The 20,208-nt window shown below is 40.8% G+C and overlaps 1 protein-coding gene across 13 annotated transcripts in view; it reads right to left on the bottom strand.

The window, feature by feature from the left end:
* Positions 1-20,208, bottom strand: part of PTK2 (protein tyrosine kinase 2) — a 189,832-nt gene that overhangs the window by 95,522 nt on the left and 74,102 nt on the right. For all 13 annotated transcript variants that reach the window (XM_077932700.1, XM_077932702.1, XM_077932701.1 and 10 more), the window contains 2 exons: positions 9,857-10,083; positions 5,810-5,976 (listed from right to left, as the gene is read on the bottom strand). In XM_077932700.1, coding sequence (XP_077788826.1) covers positions 5,810-5,976; positions 9,857-10,051 — 362 coding nt within the window. In that variant the 5' untranslated portion in view covers positions 10,052-10,083. The remainder of the gene's footprint in view (positions 1-5,809; positions 5,977-9,856; positions 10,084-20,208) is intronic.

Raw genomic sequence — 20,208 nt, 5'->3', positions numbered from 1 at the left:
GGTTCATGATCTGTGCAGAAGGCTATGGACAAGATCCAAACAAGCTTCTCAATATAAAATGGAACTCTTCTCTCCAGGAACGCCAGCAGCTGCTGTGAAATACTGGCAATATCTCTGTCCAAAATATGCAGCTCTTTTAGACATTGTTGTTGTTGTTGTTTAGTCATGTCCGACTCTTCGTGACCCCATGGACCAGAGCACGCCAGGCACTCCTGTCTTCCACTACCTCCCGCAGTTTGGTCAAACTTATGCTGGTAGCTTCGAGAACACTATCCAACCATCTCGCCCTCTGTCGTCCCCTTCTCCTTGTGCCCTCCATCTTTCCCAACATCAGGGTCTTTTCCAGGGAGTCTTCTCTTCTCATGAGGTGGCCAAAGTACTGGAGCCTCAGCTACAGGATCTGTCCTTCCAGTGAGCACTCAGGGCTGATTTCCTTCAGAATGGATAGGTTTGATCTTCTTGCAGTCCATGGGACTCTCAAGAGTCTCCCTTTTAGACATTTGCCCACATCTAATATGCTTTACAAGTGCTACCTTCCTTTAGAACTATCTTCCCTACAATAGCATTGAAGTTGATCCAAATATGAGTTAATTGCTATAAAATTATTGTGCATCCATCCTGTTTCATTCTCTGCAAAAAATACTGTCAGCTTCTTCCTGTATCTATATTTTAATGGCACGAATTATAAGGAAACAGAAGTGCTAACAAGTCACTTTGTCCTCCTCACAAGCGGAAAAAAAATGTCACAGTAAACCTCTTCCTATCTGATCTCACAAAGAAATCACCACCTTTCAATTCTGAATGTGTTTGTTACTGTGATTATCATCCCACTCTCCACGCTGTGTCAACATGAATCTAACTTCCAAGTCACAGCCTATGAAAGCATCGTTTGCACCATATTAAAACAATCAATTATACCTGAAGATAATCATCAGCTTAAGCAAGAGCTTTTAAATCCTGGGCTTCTACACAGGCTGCCTAAATCGAGATCTCTTGCAAGTTGTTTGCAGCTTCTTTTTCACCAGCTATTTCTAGAAAGCATTTTACAGCAGATTCTTCTGCAGTTTTAAAACTAAAACTGTTCTGCAGTTTTAGAAGTAAACACTATTTTACCACTGCAACTGCTTTAGAGTTTAAAATTCTAACTTCTCTGCCCCTAGATAATGCAAAGTAAGTTCCAGTGATTTAAAAACTGGAGATGAAAATTATTATTAGATTTCAAACATCAGCCTTTATACCTTTCAAAATGAAAAGGTTGATGAGACTTGCCTAATACACCATGCAAACAAATCTTCACCATAATAAAGTTTTGCTAAATAAGAAAATATTATCACAATGAACAGTCAGGGAGCAATAACACCAATTTCACTAGCATCCTTTGTGCTTATTGGCAACATTTTTTTAAAAAAAGGAACCATTCCACTAAAAATAATAGTTTCAACTATTTTTTGGAAGAAAAATGTTATCATATGCTGCTGTTCAGCACCTAAGCATGGAGACAGCGATTTGCATTATGTTTTCATTTCAGTTTAAATGCCATGCTGGTAGTGCAGTTTCAGGCTGTGAGAAGTGCAACTGAGACATGATCCATGTCTGCAATGGTCCACTGAAGTTAAAAAGAGGTGCCACACTCAAGGGGATCAGTGCTCTGAGAATTCTTGCAGCAGGATGTATAAGAGCAACCTAAGACAGACTCCTGGCAATGAGCTACTTTTGGTCCTCATCATCCTCATTCTACAGAACCATACAGTGGTACCTCAGGTTACATACGCTTCAGGTTACAGACTCCGCTAACCGAGAAATAGTGCTTCAGGTTAAGAACTTTGCTTCAGGATGAGAACAGAAATCATGCAGTGGCAGCGCGGCAGCAGCAGGAGGCCCCATTAGCTAAAGTGGTGCTTCAGGTTAAGAACAGTTTCAGATTAAGTACGGACCTCCGGAACGAATTAAGTACTTAACCTGAGGTACCACTGTACTTTGCTTAATGTTGTTCATGTCAATTGGCTGTCAGCAGTTTTGTCAAGATGAGCTGAATGGGTTTTTCAGGCAACTTCCAGGAAAGCAAAAAACGTATTCGTTTTGACAGGATGCCAGACTGAGCTTCTAGACCATGGGTAGGCAAACTAAGGCCCGGGGGCCGGATCCGGCCCAATTGCCTTCTAAATCCTGCCCACGGACAGTCTGGGAATCAGCGTGTTTCTACATGAGTAGAATGTGTGGTTTTATTTAAAATGCACCTCTGGGTTATTTGTGGGGCATAGGAATTCGTTCATTTTATTTTTTTTTCCAAAATAGTCTGGCCCCCCACAAGGTAAAGGGACACTGGATCGGCCCCCTGCTGAAAAAGTTTCCTGACCCCTGTTCTAGGCCAATAGTTTGCAAACTCTGTATCTTCAGGGAACCCTTTCTATATTGACTTGTCTGCCAAGGATGCCCTGCACATTGCCAAGGTCACTGTATCCTAGAACTCTCCAATCCATGCAGGGTGTTCACCAGGTTTTTTGGCCAATGTCTCTTGTAGATGGTGAATGCAGCACAGAAGTCATCCAAAACTCCCTTGCAGCTACTCACTAATAACAATGACAGACACGTTTTCTGGTATTACTGATCTTTCTCATTGAAAAATTCCTGATAAACTTTAGAGAAGCCCCAGAAGTCCCTGGGACAGAATTCAGAAATCAGTCTCTTAGACCAAAACATTACTATTATTAATCATCACCATTATTACTAATTTGATTTTTATCCTACTCTTTCTTTTTAAAAAAACAACCATATTTATTCATATTCCATTACTGCACTTCTCAAAATGAGGACACTGAGCGAGTCCCAAGAATCAGAAGCCCAAATTGTGGGGTTTACATGTTGTCAGCAACAGCAGTAGAGAAGAACACAGATGCTCTCGGCAGCAAGTTGTCTAAGTGCTAAATACAGGAGCAGCCATGAATGAAGAACATGAACAGAAAGCAGCTGCAAGAGTGACTTGCACATTTCATTGGTCCGGTGCAGATCTAGTTCTCTGTTAACTACTGCTTGATTCTTCCATCTCTGGCTCTTTTACTATAGAAAAGCTCTGGAAAAGGTGTCACAAATATGAATACCAGAATTAAGTTGTCACATCTTCTCATTCGCGCTGACAGAAGCCTCCTTTTTACATTTTTTTTTTAAAGTTAAAGCTATTTAAGGAGAATCCTCATTTGTATATTATTACACAGTAGAAAGCTATTAGATTCAAGCCCCCTTCCAGAATTCTTCTTCTACCCCACTAATCTAAATATTTTTACAAGCACTGTCATCCGATACTAAATGCTGTGTTTCATGTATTAAAAAAATATGACAGCAGTGGTTTCATTATTCCCAACAAACCTCCACAGATTAAGAGAGCAAGGCAGGCTGCACATCTTTGATAAAGCATGAAATTACACTCTGGAAAGATGATGAATAATTTATACCAACTCATGATGCTTTCATGAGGGATTTTATATGACCTGATCACCTAAACATCAGAACAATTATCTAACTTTGCTTTTAAAGGTTATTATCTTTGTTCTGCAATGCATTAAGACATGAGAGTACCAGTGAATGCTATAAATGAAACTGGCACTTTTACGTTTCAGAACTAATTTTTCCAGCATAAATTACAGTCACACTGAATATAAGTATACTTTTAAAAAATGTCAAAGGTATAATTTTGTATGATTTTATGATAATTTACTTGGTGAAAAAAGAATCACACGTTCACTACAGAACACTGAAATAGAAATGTTAATGTGGGAAAATAAATGCTACATTTTATTCACTCAAAATTTAAAAAACCTTTTAATTTAATGTGAAGGGTTAAGACAAGCAAGTCTGTCCCAAGATAGTTCATACCTCTGTTGCACTTTATTTGTTGCAATGCACTCAGCATCACAAGAAAAAAATGTTTATAGGCTGTCAAACTGAATGCAAAGCCAGAGAGAGCCAAATCACACTGTAAAAATCAGAAGGCATTTTTCTAGTGCATGGCAGCTCCTTGCTTGTAGCAAGCAGTCCTAATGGGCGAGTCACTCATTAGATGAAAAGAGTCACTACTCTTGCAAACTAGCAATGATGTGACTATCATCAGAAGGGCCAGACACCAAACCAGGTCCGTTACAGAGCCTAGAAAAAACCAGTACTGCCATATTTGCTGTAATTTAATGAGGACCTAGAGAAGCTGGAGCAGATTAGGCTCTGCCTGACACAAGTAGGGAGAACACACAAAAGAGTTCCCTGCAACTCCGCCACAATAATTAAGAGAGCCATCTTGCTCAAGGACCCACAGTAACTCAGCAGTGCTTCTAACAGGAATGATAGTTTCCACAAATGTCCCATGCCTGTCAACCTGCTAAGAAGTCCCAGAGAAAGCAGGAAACGAGGTTACAGAAGTCTTAATTGCCAAACGTTCCACACTGAATGTGTGAATGCAGTTCCAGAACATTCATAAATGTTTCGCAACTTGCCCTGTTGGTCTACTTGGAGCCACAGTGTCAGAGATAGTCAAAAGATCTTTCGTTCTCAATAGCCAGCATTTACAGGGACAAGCAAAACCAGGGTTCTGCAGCCATAGAGTGTACTACTCTGAACCAGTGTAGCAACACTGTGCTAGCAGGAAATTTTCAGCATCCGCCCCTCCCCACAAAGAAATAATCTTTTAAATATATTTAAACTACTTATATGCTTCAAGGACCAGCAGGGCACAGCTCACCACAACTAACGCTAAGGAACTTGCAGCAGACTATCTCCAAACTGTGCTTCCACCACTATCTCTCAAGCACTGGGAGAGGTAATATTGGCAGTTGTCTTTCCTGTTTCATACCCACTATTCTCTTCCCCCTGCCTTTTCTAAGCTGAGCCATGGTGCTTCTAAGGGAGTGCACTTAACTCTCTTCCTTATACCAATTAGACCAGGCATAGGCAAACTTGGCCCTCCAGATGTTTTGGGACAACTCCCATCATCCCTAGCTAACAGGACCAGTGATCAGGGATGATGGGAGTTATACAGTGGTACCTTGGGTTAAGTACTTAATTCGTTCCGGAGGTCCGTTCTTAACCTGAAACTGTTCTTAACCTGAAGCACCACTTTAGCCAATGGGGCCTCCCGCTGCTGCCACGCCGCCGGAGCACGATTTCTGTTCTCATCCTGAAGCAAAGTTCTTAACCCGAGGCACTATTTCTGGGTTAGCCGAGTCTGTAATCTGAAGCATATGTAACCTGAAGCGTTTGTAACCTGAGGTACCACTGTAGTCCCCAAACATCTGGAAGGCCGAGTTTGCCTATGCCTGAAGTTGACCCTACATGTCTGTCTCTAGGGCCTCTCACCACTCTTTTTTTCCATACTTGGTAACTGTTTTCCCCAACATCCAGCTCCTGAACTGTCTTTTATAGCCTCTCCTCCTTGCCTAGTCAGCAGGATCAATGCACAGCAAAGAAGCAATTCCATCCTTCCCCTCCTCAGACTGCTAGGGCAGCAGATAAGCCATCTGGGACAGGCTTCATTTAAGCCAGCCAGCCACTGTTCTACTCTTCCTGTGTTTACATTTTTCATGTTTGTATTATTTTTTATTTTGCTTCCTGTACCTAGCAGGCCTCCCCCCTGCCCCCCACAACTGGGTTTCCACCGAAATATCTGATTCCACTGCATCGTTTACTTTCTCATTTCCTAAACAAAAACATATCTGCTTGTTAATTTAACTGCTTCCACCTCTATGGAACTACGGAGCAGTACACAACATAGTTTTCAAAGTATCATGCATTTAAGAGTAGGAACGCTTCTAGGTTTTTGCCTTACTTCCATTCCTCCGGCGCGTGGGATAGTTCGAATTTCTCCCTCACGTTGGACACTCCCATGTCTGGATGAAGCCAGTGAACTTCCTCTGACTGCAGGTGACTGAGCCGTAAACCGTAACAGGCTACATTTTTTACTTTGTGACTATCTACTATCTTCTGGATTATGCCCTAAAAAAGAGAAAGAATGCAATGATTTGTTTGTTTTTTCTTAAAATTCATATACGGCTTTCTTGAATGAGCATGATATGGTCAGAAGGCACATGAGGACACCACCTTGCTGAACAGAAGCAGGCCTGTGTCCAGACAGTGCTTGGATGGGTGATCACCTACGAACCACTTGCATGCTGCCTTGGGTTTCAGGACAGAAGAAAATGGGATATAAATGTAAGGAAAATAGTCTCCTGAGCATAAATTTTAAGAATTCACATTTTCTACATAAGATCGAATAGCATAACAAGCATTTGTGTTTATTATGAGTTATTCCTTAATAAAATTGTTTATGGGTAATGAAATATTAGCTAGAAGTGTAGTATGTTTCTCCCAGCTTTTATACCTGTGTTTTAACTTTGAGTTGCAGTCAGTATTGTTTTCTTGTTATATCTACGTTGCTTTTGCTTTTATTCTGTATTTGAATTGTGTGTGTGTGTGTGTGTGTGTGTGTGCGCGCGCGCATGCATGCATGTGTGGTAAACAGCCCAGAAAACTTAATGTTATAAAGCATATAAGTCCTGTTAATGTGAATAAATAATACATTTTAAAAGTTCTTGAGAGGCAACATGAATCACCACGGTGAAAGAACGGTCACTACTGAACAGTAACAGCTGCTTCAGATTTTCATACTGAACAGAACCATGCCTTCTGTTTGCCTTTCACTGGATACATTAAGACGGTGGTGAAATCTTTGTTTATCTAATTCCCATCACAGTCTAGCTCTACACTCAGGAGACAACCAGCGAGACTAGTGTGCCACTGAACTAAGAACCTGAACTGCAGTGCTTATATTCATAGGTCTATCAATTCCACACAGCATTTCTTCTAGCCTGAAAACCTTGAGCACAATAGGGTAAACACAGAAGAAGTTATTCACCTGCTTGCTGCCAGATAGTGTTGTTTAAGTGCAAGTTTTCCTAATGCAGCAACACACAGTTGTCCATAACTAGAGCTATGTGGGTCAGCACAAATTTCAGGCATTGAACCCTAAAGATCTATTTATGCATAGCTAAGTGTGAGCCTGACAGTCCCACTATGGGCACACTTCCAAGTCTCCCTCCCCCAATCGATGTATGAATAGAAACAGCCATGGAATGCAATTCATTCATTTTTTCTGGGCTTTCTGAACTTGGCACAAAAAATGTCCACATAACATACAGACTTCTTTTCAGAAACCTCGCCAAGTAGGACAGTTTTGTTAACAATGAAAAAAGAAAGAAAAGCAGATGTAACTTAAGAATTGCAAATGGACAACCATTTTTTTAATTAAAAAAAGGGGAGGGTGGGCAAAACTAGCATGGATTAATGAACAAGTAAATTTAAAAACAATAAAAACAAAAACCACTCACACTGGCGAGGTTTACAAACAACTAATGAAGGAAACGAAGTAATCTTTCAAGCTATAATTTTTAAGATAAACCCAACTGGGGGTTAAAATTACATGCTGGGTGAAGTAACTAATATGATCACAGGATCATAGCCTGTTTCATTTACTTTATTTCAAGTGACCATGTAGGCAATTGCATAGCTATTAACCAGCAGTTAGCTCAAAATAGCGAGAGCAGAAAGAACAATTCATATCCATCAGCAGTCTGAGAGTCTGTGAGTCTGTGTCTGAGAGTGAGACTGCTATATGGTAGCTATCACCTGAAGAACATGTGTCAACAGTAGGTTACATCAATTCCCGAAGCCACTTCCCCATTCTTTTTCTCATTCTTTTTAAAAACCTTTTTGGAACGTTTGTGGAGGTACCTTAGAAAATTCCACTTAATACCACAAAATGTATATATATATATAACCAAAGCAAACAAACAAAATGAAAAGAACAATTTATCTGGTGACTAAAACACGGGAGCAGTAGAAGAGTTCTACTGTCATCATTCTCATTTCCGAAGGTAGCCTTCCACTGCTGTTTGGCATGCAGGTGACCTTATGAGATTTATTGATATAACTAATGAAGGGGAACCAAGTATCATCAAAACTGTCTCATTTCATTTTACCTTCAATGACTTGCCTATGTTGGGTTACATGCTCTGGTAATGCTATGTCCCAATTTTTTTCAGTACCATTCCTTCTTTGTGGGCACAGAAAGGGCATGTCGCAGTCAGTAGCATTGCTAGTGATCTTCTATATTGAATTCTATGATCATTACCACTTCCAATCAAAAGGAGTGCTAAAGTCAGGTCTAAATGGGGGATTTGGTTGCTAATTTTGCTTAATTCAGAAAAATACCCCCTTTCACTATTTTTTTTAAAGCTTTAGGGCAATCCTGCCACCCATTACTGCCTTATAAACATAGGCCCACTACTTGGTGGCCTGGTTTACATGGCACCTTAAAGCACAGTTAAACTCAATTATGGCTTAAAGCAAAATTAGCAATATTGCATCATAACGCATGGGGCTAAAATTGCAGGTGCTTTGCTCCTCCCCCCACTCCTGCTACTGTATGCTGCTGGGAGTTATGTGATGGTTTGGCTTAGCATTATGTCTGGATGTCCAGGACTGTGGTTTGCTTCTCTTCAAATAAACCTTGGTTTTGTTCTCGGCTTACAGCTCAGGGTTTGTTTGGGGGCAAACAAGCCACTGTCTCCTTTTCAAACATATTGCTAGGCCAAACTACAGTTTGCGCCAGGCCAGGAGAGCTGACTTATGACTATCCAGATGCTGCTGAACATTTCCAACCATGCTGACTGGGGCTAAAGGGTACAGCAATCTGAAGTGGGTATGTAGGAACATTCTGTCATATTAGTAGTCTGAAGTGGTGCAGCCCAGACACAGTTTGAGCACCTCAATGAGAAGTAGGCATAATCTTTGTGTGATGCAAGCAAAATACCTAGTAGTGTAAGAAACAGAAGCTTTAGTACTCCCCTGGGATGCCTTGCCTGTTATGGCAATAATTATGAGCTGATTACCTGTAAAAGAGCTTCAAGTATCTAAAACAAGCTCACAGGATGGGCCACAATAATTTCAGAAATCAAAATTAAGTAAGTGCCTCATTTGCTTAGGTTCTCTTGGAGCTGCAAGTCTCAGATTTAAAAGCAAGGTTGAAAAAATTATCTTTCAAACTCATACTGCAAACACACAGCATTTTCTAAGTGAATTCCTTCAAGATGAAAAAAGCATTACATCTGAACTATGTAAATCCCTTCCTAGTGCAGCATGAAACCAGAACGTGTGCTCTCTTTCAAGTGAACCAATGGAATATTTAAAATTCTGAGACAAAAGGTCATTTGAAATGTAAAATGCTACTACCTGTGTTTGAAGTCTTTTCTGTTCCACCCTATTTTCTTTTAAGTTAGCCCAAGAGCAATACTTTCGTTTTTGTGAAAAATAATGTATTTGTCTGCAAACAACTAAAATAAAAATTGGCATACCATACCTAAATTAGCATACCATGGCATACCATAAAGTCTTGGTTAGCCTGTTTAACCAAGAAAAATATTCTTTTTAAATATTATTTAATCATGTCAGTAGCTTAAAACAAAAAGATTGCAGGTGCAAATAAATATGAATAGCTGTAATGTGGTTCATGGGGATAAAAAAAAATATGAGCAAAGGCATTAAATAGGTCAGCTAAAGCTACAAACCTAACCCCACTTACCTGGCAGTAACCCACATTGAATTCAACAGGATTTGCTTCTGAGTAGACATATTCCTCAAGAAAATTTCTAGAAATCAAAGCTTTGCCTGGAATGACTCACAGCATGTGCTGAATAAAGACCTTCAAGTAAACACTTCAACATCTGTGTCCCTCAGCCTCAAGTTATTCGCTTCACATTCTGAGAATGACCTTCAAAAAACCATCTCTAAAGAACTTCAAAATGTTAAATCAGCTTACCCAAACATCTGTAGCATCCCCGTGGCGTATAATACTGGCCCATGTTGTTGGCTCGCTGTTACTTTCAAAATAATGGAAAACCTTTAGGACTCGTTCCATTGCCCCAGGAGAACGCTCCATCCCAGAACTGAGGTGCGTCTTTGTGCTTGAGCTTGGCGTGTGATTCAAGTTTGGGTCTAGGTAAGCTGCTGCCATGGTTTTGCTAGATGCTAGGTATCTGTCATATTCTGAAATGGGAGGAAGGAAAAAAGTAACATTTCAGACTTTACAAGTGATACATAAACAAATTCTACAGTTAGTCAATACCTTGGAATAATTGGTGTTCATTTTGCTAAGGAAAAGCACCTCCAAAAGACACAAACCATTAAAAATAATCTATTCAAATGTATAGAGGGGGGAATTCCCATTCAAAAACATTTATCACCCTGTACAGTAAATTTTTTAAATCACTTGTATTTATAGATCACACTAGCATAAAAAAATCATCTTCCTATGGCCCCACAAAGTGTGTCTGGCTGTTAACCAGAAGGTTGGTGGTTCGAGCCCACCCAGGGACAGCTGTGGGCAGGATTCCAGCATTGCAGGGAGTTGGACAAGATGACCTTCGAGATCCCTTCCAATTCTATCATTCTATGTTTCTATGTAAGTTTTCTTTGAGCATCCAACTGTCTGAGAAATGGGAACTACAGAGCACAGGAATAAACAGCACAAAATAGTAAAGCAACTCTGCCCCTTTCTAGTAGGAAGTTTATTCTTCTTTGTGTTGCACCCCTGCAATGGAAAATTGGCACATCATAATCAGTTTTGGGGCTTTTAAGGCCATTTGTTAGAGCAGGGGTAAAAATGGTACCTCTGGATGTGAACGGGATCCGTTCTGGGGCCCCATTCGCATCCTGAGTAGAACGCAACCCGTGTCTGCGGATCGCGATTTGCCGCTTCTGTGCAATGCGTGTGACGTCATTTTGAGCGTCTGCGCATGCACCAGCGGCGAAACCCTGAAGTAACGCATTCCGTTACTTCTGGGTCACTGTGGAGCATAACCTGAAAACGCTCAACCTGAAGCATATTTAACCCGAAGTATGACTGTAATCAAATGCAATCTAGTTTGTAGAACTTTAGAGCACCAAGATCCTGTAGACACTGCTGTTCAAAAACTAGGTATACAAAAGTGAATAGCTTTTCATCACTTATTTGCATTATTTCCTGCTCCCTTAGTCAAAATCCTGTTTGAAAAACTAGCTCTAACTTTCTAGCATCAGCATATTTCTAAAGTAGTCTTTCCACAGTCACCTTTACTGCAGTGAAGGTCTAAGTATGCTTGCAGAACTCTTTGCCTAAAAGCTACATTCAATGTAATACACTAGATTAATAGCCCATGCAGGGCTATATTACACTAGTATCACATTTTACAGCCTTCCAGGAAATGTTGGAACAGCAGCTGTAAACCCCAAAGTGACTTCAGAAGTGGAAGGCAATGATCATTACTAAGGCCTAATTCATATCAACTCTAAATGTTCTCAGTGGTGCCACTTCAAGCATAATTAAGACAGGATATGCTCATCCGAATAAATACAACCTTTGCCTTCTTCTGCCTGCACCCTTTACATGAGTCACATTTGGCGAAAGTGCTTGCTAAAATGCAATGCATTGTTAAGGCAACATTTTCTTGCTAAGCCACCAGGACAGGAGGTAAGAGAGCACTGCAGAAACTTTGAGCCATCTCGTTTTGGGTCCTAACAAACTAAGCAGTCCTGTGATTTGCATATAGCTCATCCTGTCTTTTCCCTGCAAAATGGTATACAAGTGTGCTACAACACATTTGGGAAATAACTACTTCTAAGAAAGAGTGAACACAAGCATACCATGTTTCTACTACTACAAATGAAGTCTAGCTGCTCCAAGTAGAAGCAAACAGGATGCTACACATGCACATTACCGAAGTGTTCTTCAACCTTGGGCCCCAAATATTGTTGGACTGCAATGTCCATCTTCCCTGACCATTATCTAAGCAGGCTGGGGATTATGCAAATTGGAGGCCACACTTGGGGATCCAAGACTGAAGAAACAGTGTGTTACAACATGAGGTGTATGCAGTACAAGGAAGCAATTTGCCCCATCTTCACAGTTGTGAAATTAAATATTGCCAATATTTATTGTGCCATATTTTCAGATAACACAAGCAAGAAGGGATGGGGGAGGGGGTTAGAAATACCATATCCCTAGTTTTATTGTGGTTTTGTTAATTTATTAATCACCTTTCATATAAATTTCAAGGTAGTAATGAAATAAAATACCTAAAAATAGGCTTCAAAACAATTTAAAAACTAATCAAAGATGATTTAAAAAAAAATACAAATATAAACACTCAAGGCAGAGACATATAATACAAAATAAAAACAATTTCCTCCCCAGCCAGTTGGGAAAGCCTCTCAAAACAAAAACATCTTAATTGTTTCTGGAAGCTACAAATAGTGAGTGGGTGCCTGTCTTATGTCAAAAGGAGATGCTAGTTCATGTTCTCGAAGCTACCAGCATGAGTTTGACCAAACTGCGGGAGGCAGTGGAAGATAGGAGTGCCTGGCATGCTCTCGTCCATGGGGTCACGAAGAGTCGGACACGACTAAACAACAACAGTCCAAAAAAAATAGAATAATAGAATTGTAGAGCTGGAAGGGATCCCAAGGTTCACCTAGTCCAACGCCCTGCAAAGCAGGAATCTCAATGAAGGGATCCTTGACAGAGGACCATCCAACTTCTGCTTAAAAACCTCCGAGGAAGAAGAGTCCACCACATTCCAAGGGAGTCTGGTCCACTGTTGAACAGTTCTTGCTGTCAGAAAATTATTCCTGGTGTTTAGCGGGAATCTCCTTTCTTGTAATTTGAATCCATTGGTCCCACCCTCTGAAGCAGGAGAAAACAAGTTTGCTCCATCTTCCATGAGACAGCCCTCTACATATTTGAAGATGGCTATCATATCTACCCTCAGTCTCCTCTTTTCCCAGCTCCCGCAACCGTTCCTCCTAAATGCTTGGTTTCCAGACCCTTTATCACCTTGGTCATTTTTCTCTGCACATGTTCCAGCTTGTCAATATCCTTCTTAAAGTGTAGTGAAGCCACATAGGTATTTTAGCAACTTCAAGGACAGTCTCTCCTGGAGAATGCAGTCACCAAATACCCTGGTATATATAATTTTAATAGAAGTCATATAAGAAATCACTAAAGAAACATATTGTACCAGGAAAACAACTTGCCACTCACATGCTTGTCCAGGGCATTAACAACTACACAGACCCCATGCCATTATGTACCACTTCCTCCCAGTACTGAAGTCAGTATTCTTACTTAACAGAATTTATATACTGCTTAATCACCAAAACCTCCAAGTGATTTACAGTACCATCTCAGGTGTCTGATCTAAACCTTAAAACTGGGACAGTCTCATGATGTTGATACTAGCCAGGGTAATGCAACCCAGTATGCTAGCACAGCAAAAATATCAAAATTCAGTTGCCTGAGTTCTGGGGAGATTCCTCTGATAGCCTACCTTCAAACTCCCCTTACTAGATCAAGATAATGTGGGAAACATTAATTTTCAAATAAAAATATAATAAATAAATCTATCTGTTCATGTTAGGTGAGCATGCAAGTAAAATATTATACTATTTATTAAAAATGGTTAGAGTTTTGAGACTGAAATATCCAGCAGAAAAACAAAGATTATTGATCCTGTGCTTGTATCTGATATGAAAAATTGGGTTAGGATCCCCCCCCCCAAACTTGGTTCTTTCATTTCAAAACCAGAATCAACCTTCCGTTTTCTGGGCAATTAACTGATATTAAGTGGGTGGGTGGCGTTGTGGTCTAAACAACTGAGCCTAGGGCTTGCCGATCGAAAGTTTGGTGATTCGAATCCCCGTGACGGGGTGAGCTCCCGTTGCGCTGTCCAGCTCCTGCCAACCTAGCAGTTTGAAAGCACATCAAAGTACAAGTAGATAAATAGGTACTGCTCTGGTGGGAAGGAAAATGGCGTTTCCATGCACTGCTCTGGTTTTGGTGTTCCGTTGCACTGAAAGTGGCTTAATCATGCTGGCCACATGACCCAGAAAAACTGTCTGCAGACAAACGTCAGCTCCTTCGGCCAGTAAAGCGAGATGAGCGCCGCAACCCCCGAGTCGTTCTTAACTGGACTTAACTGTCAGGGGTCCTTTACCTTTAAGTTATTTTTATTTATTTATATTAGAACTTCAGTCATGGCTCTTCTAACTTTTTCTAGCTGCCGCATGGAAATTCCATCCCCACCAAACATACTTCAAATATTATTAATCTTTCTTGTATAAAGGTAAAGGGACTTTTGACCATTAGGTCCAGTCATGACCGACTCTGAGGTTGCAGCGCTCATCTCGCTTTATTGGCCGAGGGAGCCGGCATACATTATCTACTTGCACTGGTGTGCTTTTGAACTGCTAAAAGGTAAAGGTAAAGGTACCCCTGCCCATACGGGCCAGTCTTGACAGACTCTGGGGTTGTGCGCTCATCTCACTCTATAGGCCGGGAGCCAGCGCTGTCCGCAGACACTTCCGGGCCACGTGGCCAGCGTGACGAAGCTGCTCTAGTGAGCCAGAGCCGCACACGGAAACGCCGTTTACCTTCCCGCTAGTAAGCGGCCCCTATTTATCTACTTGCACCTGGGGGTGCTTTCGAACTGCTAGGTTGGCAGGCGCTGGGACCGAGCAACGGGAGCACACCCCGCCACGGGGATTCAAACCACCGACCATACGATCGGCAAGTCCTAGGCGCTGAGGTTTAACCCACAGCGCCACCCGCGTCCCTTTTCGAACTGCTAGGTTGGCAGAAAACTGGGACAAAGCAACAGGAGCTCACCCCATCTCGCGGATTCAAACCACCGACCTTCCAATCAGCAAGGTCAAGCCACTCAGTGGTTTAGACCACAGCGCCACCCGCTGACTAGATCCATGTATAAACATGTACTAATGATTTCACAGATAGCTAACACTTAACTCCTCAAATTGACAATCAACCAGCATACCTCCAACTGCAGAGGAATCTCACAGGCCAAGCATGAACAATTCTTTTTTACTGAGGTTAACCTAGTTTCCCCCATCATCTCATATCATCTACAGAGCTATTCTAGCTGCTCCCCAAAGAGTTGGCACCAATTTCTATTTTCAGGTGATATTTGCTTCTAATCCTCCTCCTCTGTTAAAGGATTAAGCACTTCTGATATGTTAACAGTTTCTTTACCATTTCTTATAAGCCATCCATCTAAAAGTGATTCAGGTTTTCTTTTGATTTACATCTTCATACCGCCTTCTATGCATCTCATGTGGTGATAGCCTATTTCTGTTCTGATAGACAAAGCACCATTATAAGCACCACCCTGTGTTCAACCTATCAGCAGTGGCTGTGATCCAGAGAGGCGAATTATGGCTTGATAAGAAGAGAGGTGTGTTCGTGCACAGCAATGTCTAATATCAAATGGCTTGTCTAAATCCAGAAAAGTTTTAAATATATAATTTGGGGGTTCAGTACGGAGAACTTCTGAAATGTAATAAACAAAAATGCCAGTTTGTGTGCCCCAATGTGATGCACTTGAGACTTTCATTTAATTTCATTTTTATTTGAACTAATATATGCTGCTATGTAGTCATTACAAAGGAACACACCATGAGAAACATAAAACTTTACAAAAATATTGTACTGATTTCTGGGTATGGAAACTGGTGGGGATAGGGATGGTGAAACTGCAGGCACGCAGGTTCTAGCATCCAAACAAGTCAAAATTCCCATCAAGTCATGATGTCACACAATATTTTTGGTGGACATTCCCATCTGTAGGATCTTGCAACACAGGAAATGGGTGTTTCCTGCCTCAGAGGCTACGAACACAATATACATTTAAAGCACATTTTCCCAACAAAAGAATCCTGGGAACTGTAATTTGTTGGTGGGGGGAATTTTTAGCTCTGTGGAGCTAAACTACATTTTCCAGGATTCTTGAGAGTAGTGCTTTAAATGGACAGCACATACAATACTAGTTACTGAATTTTTCGTTCCCCTGCTTACACTGGCTATCTATATCCAACCAATTTTCTTGCCTTGCCATGTCAGGATGACAAAAAATATCATTTGTGCGTTATCAAGGCCCTTGCAGAGGCAGAAAGTGGCCATCAATTAGACAGCATGCAAACTGACAAAAGCGATAGCTTAATAAATAAGGATACAAATTATTACCACCGGTGCCTATTTGTCACATCTATTTCCAAGTGGCTTTAGGAACTGCAGGAATAAATATGCATGCTCGTTTTAAGAAGTGTTTCTCTGCATGCAAAAGGGAAAAGGTCATAGCCCTTGGAAACCTTGTAAGTGGAGACTGTTATTGTTGATCCTCTTTGTTAAAGAACTTCACTACATTTTCAAGTTTAAAAAAACAAGCTGAAATCTTAACAGCTTATAATTAATATTTGAAAAGAAGATTTTAAACCTTTGAGAACTGGAAGAAAAATCAAACTATAGCTACAGAAAACAAAAACTGGGGGATTAAAGTAACACTACTTTTTCATACACATATTTGAAGACATTCTCTAAAAAACAGCAAACAGATTGCTGATGTAACGGTAAAAATGCCTTTTTAAATCCAAACACACACCAGACACTTAAAATAGAGGCTTGTATTTCAATTTAGCCTATTTATAATCTTAGATCTTCACTGATCATGCATGCAACGTCAGTAAGCAGCAGAAAAATACACTGTCACTCCGTACAGAAAAACTCTGCCAAGTTTGAAGCATTACCACTGGCCCAAGTGGTGTTTCCTAGCACTTAAACCTGCATCCAGATTCTGAGTTCTAAATCTCCATTCAGCTGCTCAGCTTGCTTACTTTAATTAAGAAATAAAATTGCAGCTTTTAGTGGTCTGGTTGTGGCCAGTCTATGATTTGGTCGATTGGAGCTATGCATCAACTTCACATACTCCTTTCTCCCAATCCGATTACTTAGAAACATAGGCAACTGCCTTATACTGAAACAGACCACTGGTCCATCTAGCTCAGTATGGTCAACCCTGATAGGAAAGCAGCTCTCCAAAAGTTTCAGGCAGTGGTAGTAACCAACCATGCCTAGAGAAAGCAGAAACTAAACCTGGGTGCTTCTGAAGGCAAAGTAGATAATTTACTACTGTGCTAGAGCCCTTTCCTTCATTTCATGATTTCTACTAACCAGTTGCTTGTCCAATTCAGATATTAATGCAAATAAGATATTAATAAGGTAAACTAGGAAGTGCGACTAAGAATTACAGCAAACAGGTTTGGGCTGTGACATATGCACTGGGTGAGAGTCACACAATTTGTAGATATTTCACATTCGTATATTTACCTACATGGGCAAGACAAGACACATTAAGAACACACACACTGTTATGGAGAAACTGACATTAGAACCATACACCACACACTTTAAAAATAGTCCACGGAGATGAACATGGTACATAAAATACAACATCCCCTCTCTCCCATCCCCCCTTTGTTCACTTTTTAAAAATACTGAATTCTTCAGATATATCAAAGAGCAACCCCTATTTGAAGAGTAAACACAAAGGGTCAGTAGGTAAATGCTTTCAATATACCATGTCTTACAAATAACAAACAGAAAAAACCTTCCAGTTAATCTATACAATATTTTCAAAAGCAAGCTGTTTTCAAGAGATAGGCAGAAGACAGAATTGGGATCCAAGATGACCTTAGCAGATTGAAGAACTGGCCCCAAAATAACACTATGAAACTTCAAGAAGGACAAATGTTGGTTTCTATGCTTTGTCAGAAAGCACCAGCTGCACAAATATAAGATGGGGGACGTTTGGTTTGTCTGTAGTACATGTAAAAGGAATGTAGGGGTCTTGGAGGACCACAAGCTTAACATGAGATAACAGTGTGATGCAGCAGCAAAAAACCGCTAATGCTATTCTAGGCTTCAACAACAGAAGTATAGTGTCCTGGTTAAGGGAAGTAATAGTCCTGCTCTGTTCTGCTTTGGTTAAACCACACCTGGAGTACTATGTCCAGTTCTGGGCACCACAATTTAAGAAGGATATTGACAAGCTGGAACATGTACAGAGGAGGGAAACCAAGATGATCAAGGGTCTGGAAACCAAGCCTTATAAGGAACGGTTGAAGGAGTTGGGTGTGTTTAGCCTGAAAAAGAAGAGAGATGTTGTTGTTGTTGTTTAGTCGTTTAGTCGTGTCCGACTCTTCGTGACCCCATGGACCAGAGCATGCCAGGCACCTCTGTCCTCCACTACCTCCCGCAGTTTGGTCAAACTCATGCTGGTAACCTCGAAAACACTATCCAACCATCTCGTCCTCTGTCGCCCCCTTCTCCTTGTGCCCTCCATCTTTCCCAGCATCAATGTCTTCTACAGGGAGTCTTCTCTTCTCATGAGGTGGCCAAAGTACTGGAGCCTCAGCTTCACGATCTGTCCTTACAGTGAGCACTCAGGGCTGATTTCCTTAAGAATGGATGCGTTTGATCTTCTTGCAGTCCATGGGACTCTCAAGAGTCTTCTCCAGCACCATAATTCAAAAGCATCAATTCTTCGGCGATCAGCCTTCTTTATGGTCCAGCTCTCACTTCCATACATCTTCAAATATCTAAAGAGCTCACATGGGAAAAGGAGGGCTCACATGGGAAATGGAGCAAGCTTGTTTTCTCCTGCTCTAGAGGATAGGACCTAAACTAATGGATTCAAGTTACAAGAAGGGAGATTCCAACTCAAGAACAAGAAGAACTTTCTGACAGTGAGAGCTGTTCAGCAGTGGAACGGACTCACATGGAAGGTGGTGGATTCTCCTTCAATTGGAGGTTTTTAAGCAGATGTTAGATAGCAAACTGCCATGGATGACTTAGCTGAGATTCCTGCATTGCAGGGGTTGGGCAAGAGGACCCTCAAAATCTCTTCCAACTCTCCAATTCTGTGATTCTACAATCATGCTATATTACTTCACAAAGATCTAGCTTCACTAAGTGCTTCCACACAGTGCTTCCAACTAGGAGGACAATGCACCTTGGCCTTTCCCCTCTGATCAGAAATGTATGACTAAAGGATTGTCATTAATGAATACAGTCCCCACAGGTCTATGGGGTCATTTCCAAATAGTGAGTTAGGAGACAACAAAGGGAAAACTATGACTAATAGTTTCTGAAAAGAACCACTAAGATAAGAGTGAATGATTCTGAAATGAGCTAGCTGTAACAGACCACAGTCTACTAAGTTGCTCACAGGCATGCTAATTTCTAACTCAGAGAAGGCTTCTATGCCTTTAATTCATTGTTAGCAATCAATTAAGGCAGTCTGGATTTCCTATCACAGTGGTGTCCCCTCTCACACAATCTGTCACAAACCATGAAATTTGGGGGCAGACAACAGCAACCTAGTTCTCCTTGAACCTCAACACATTTTACTTGAACACTCCTTGATTTTTTAAAATACTAAAAAATAATAATTCACTGGTATGGCAAAGGAAGGAGGTGTGACTCAGAAACGAATGATCAATTCATGCTTCTAAAGAAATTCATTTCTACAATGCTACTGCAACAAGACAAAAACAAAGAAGATTTCAGAATCCTTCCCTAAAAGACAAAGATGTTCAGTCTTGACTTCCTCAGAAAGTGCCCTGTAATAGCCTCATAATACAATATTTCAAACAAATAACAACCTAAGAATGAGTTAAAATGATGGTCCATCATCAACACATGAGTAATGCCAACTATGATTGAAAGCCTCCCAAAAACCCATATAAATGCAAATAGATACCAAAAAACCCACTGAGAATTTTAAGAGGACACTGGAAAATCCAAAGCAGCACTACTGTACATATATGCACTATGGCTCCCTAAAACTGAAAAATCAAGTAATGGCACTAGACTAGGAATCAGAAACCCGTGTTTCTAAACCACAATGAAGTCCTGAAAGCCCCAGCTAACACAGTGCTAAAAAGATTAATCAGCTAAAAAAGGCATTTCTGTGCACTGTTATTCAGAGTTAAAAAGCTCAAAATAAACCATCTAACAACTGTGTTTACAGAGATGACTTGGCCTGACTAGCGGGTTTTATGGAGCTATATATAGGGAAGAAGAGACCCCACTGGATTTTTCAGGTCAGGACTTAACTCTAGTGTCAGGATCTCTGGAATCTCATTATTTAATAGTCCCTCCCCCCTCCCCTGCTCAACCCAATCCTTTTCAAATGCTCCCCATTACAAATGGACTCAGACCATTTTTTATAATGTTATATAGGACATGCGCTCTCTTCTCTCCTCAGTGTTCAGAACATTGCACTC

The sequence above is a fragment of the Podarcis muralis genome, chromosome 8 (genome assembly GCF_964188315.1).
Source record: "Podarcis muralis chromosome 8, rPodMur119.hap1.1, whole genome shotgun sequence".
NCBI lineage: Eukaryota > Metazoa > Chordata > Lepidosauria > Squamata > Lacertidae > Podarcis > Podarcis muralis.
Note: the sequence above shows the minus strand (reverse complement) of the source record. Positions and strands in the feature narration are given on the sequence as shown.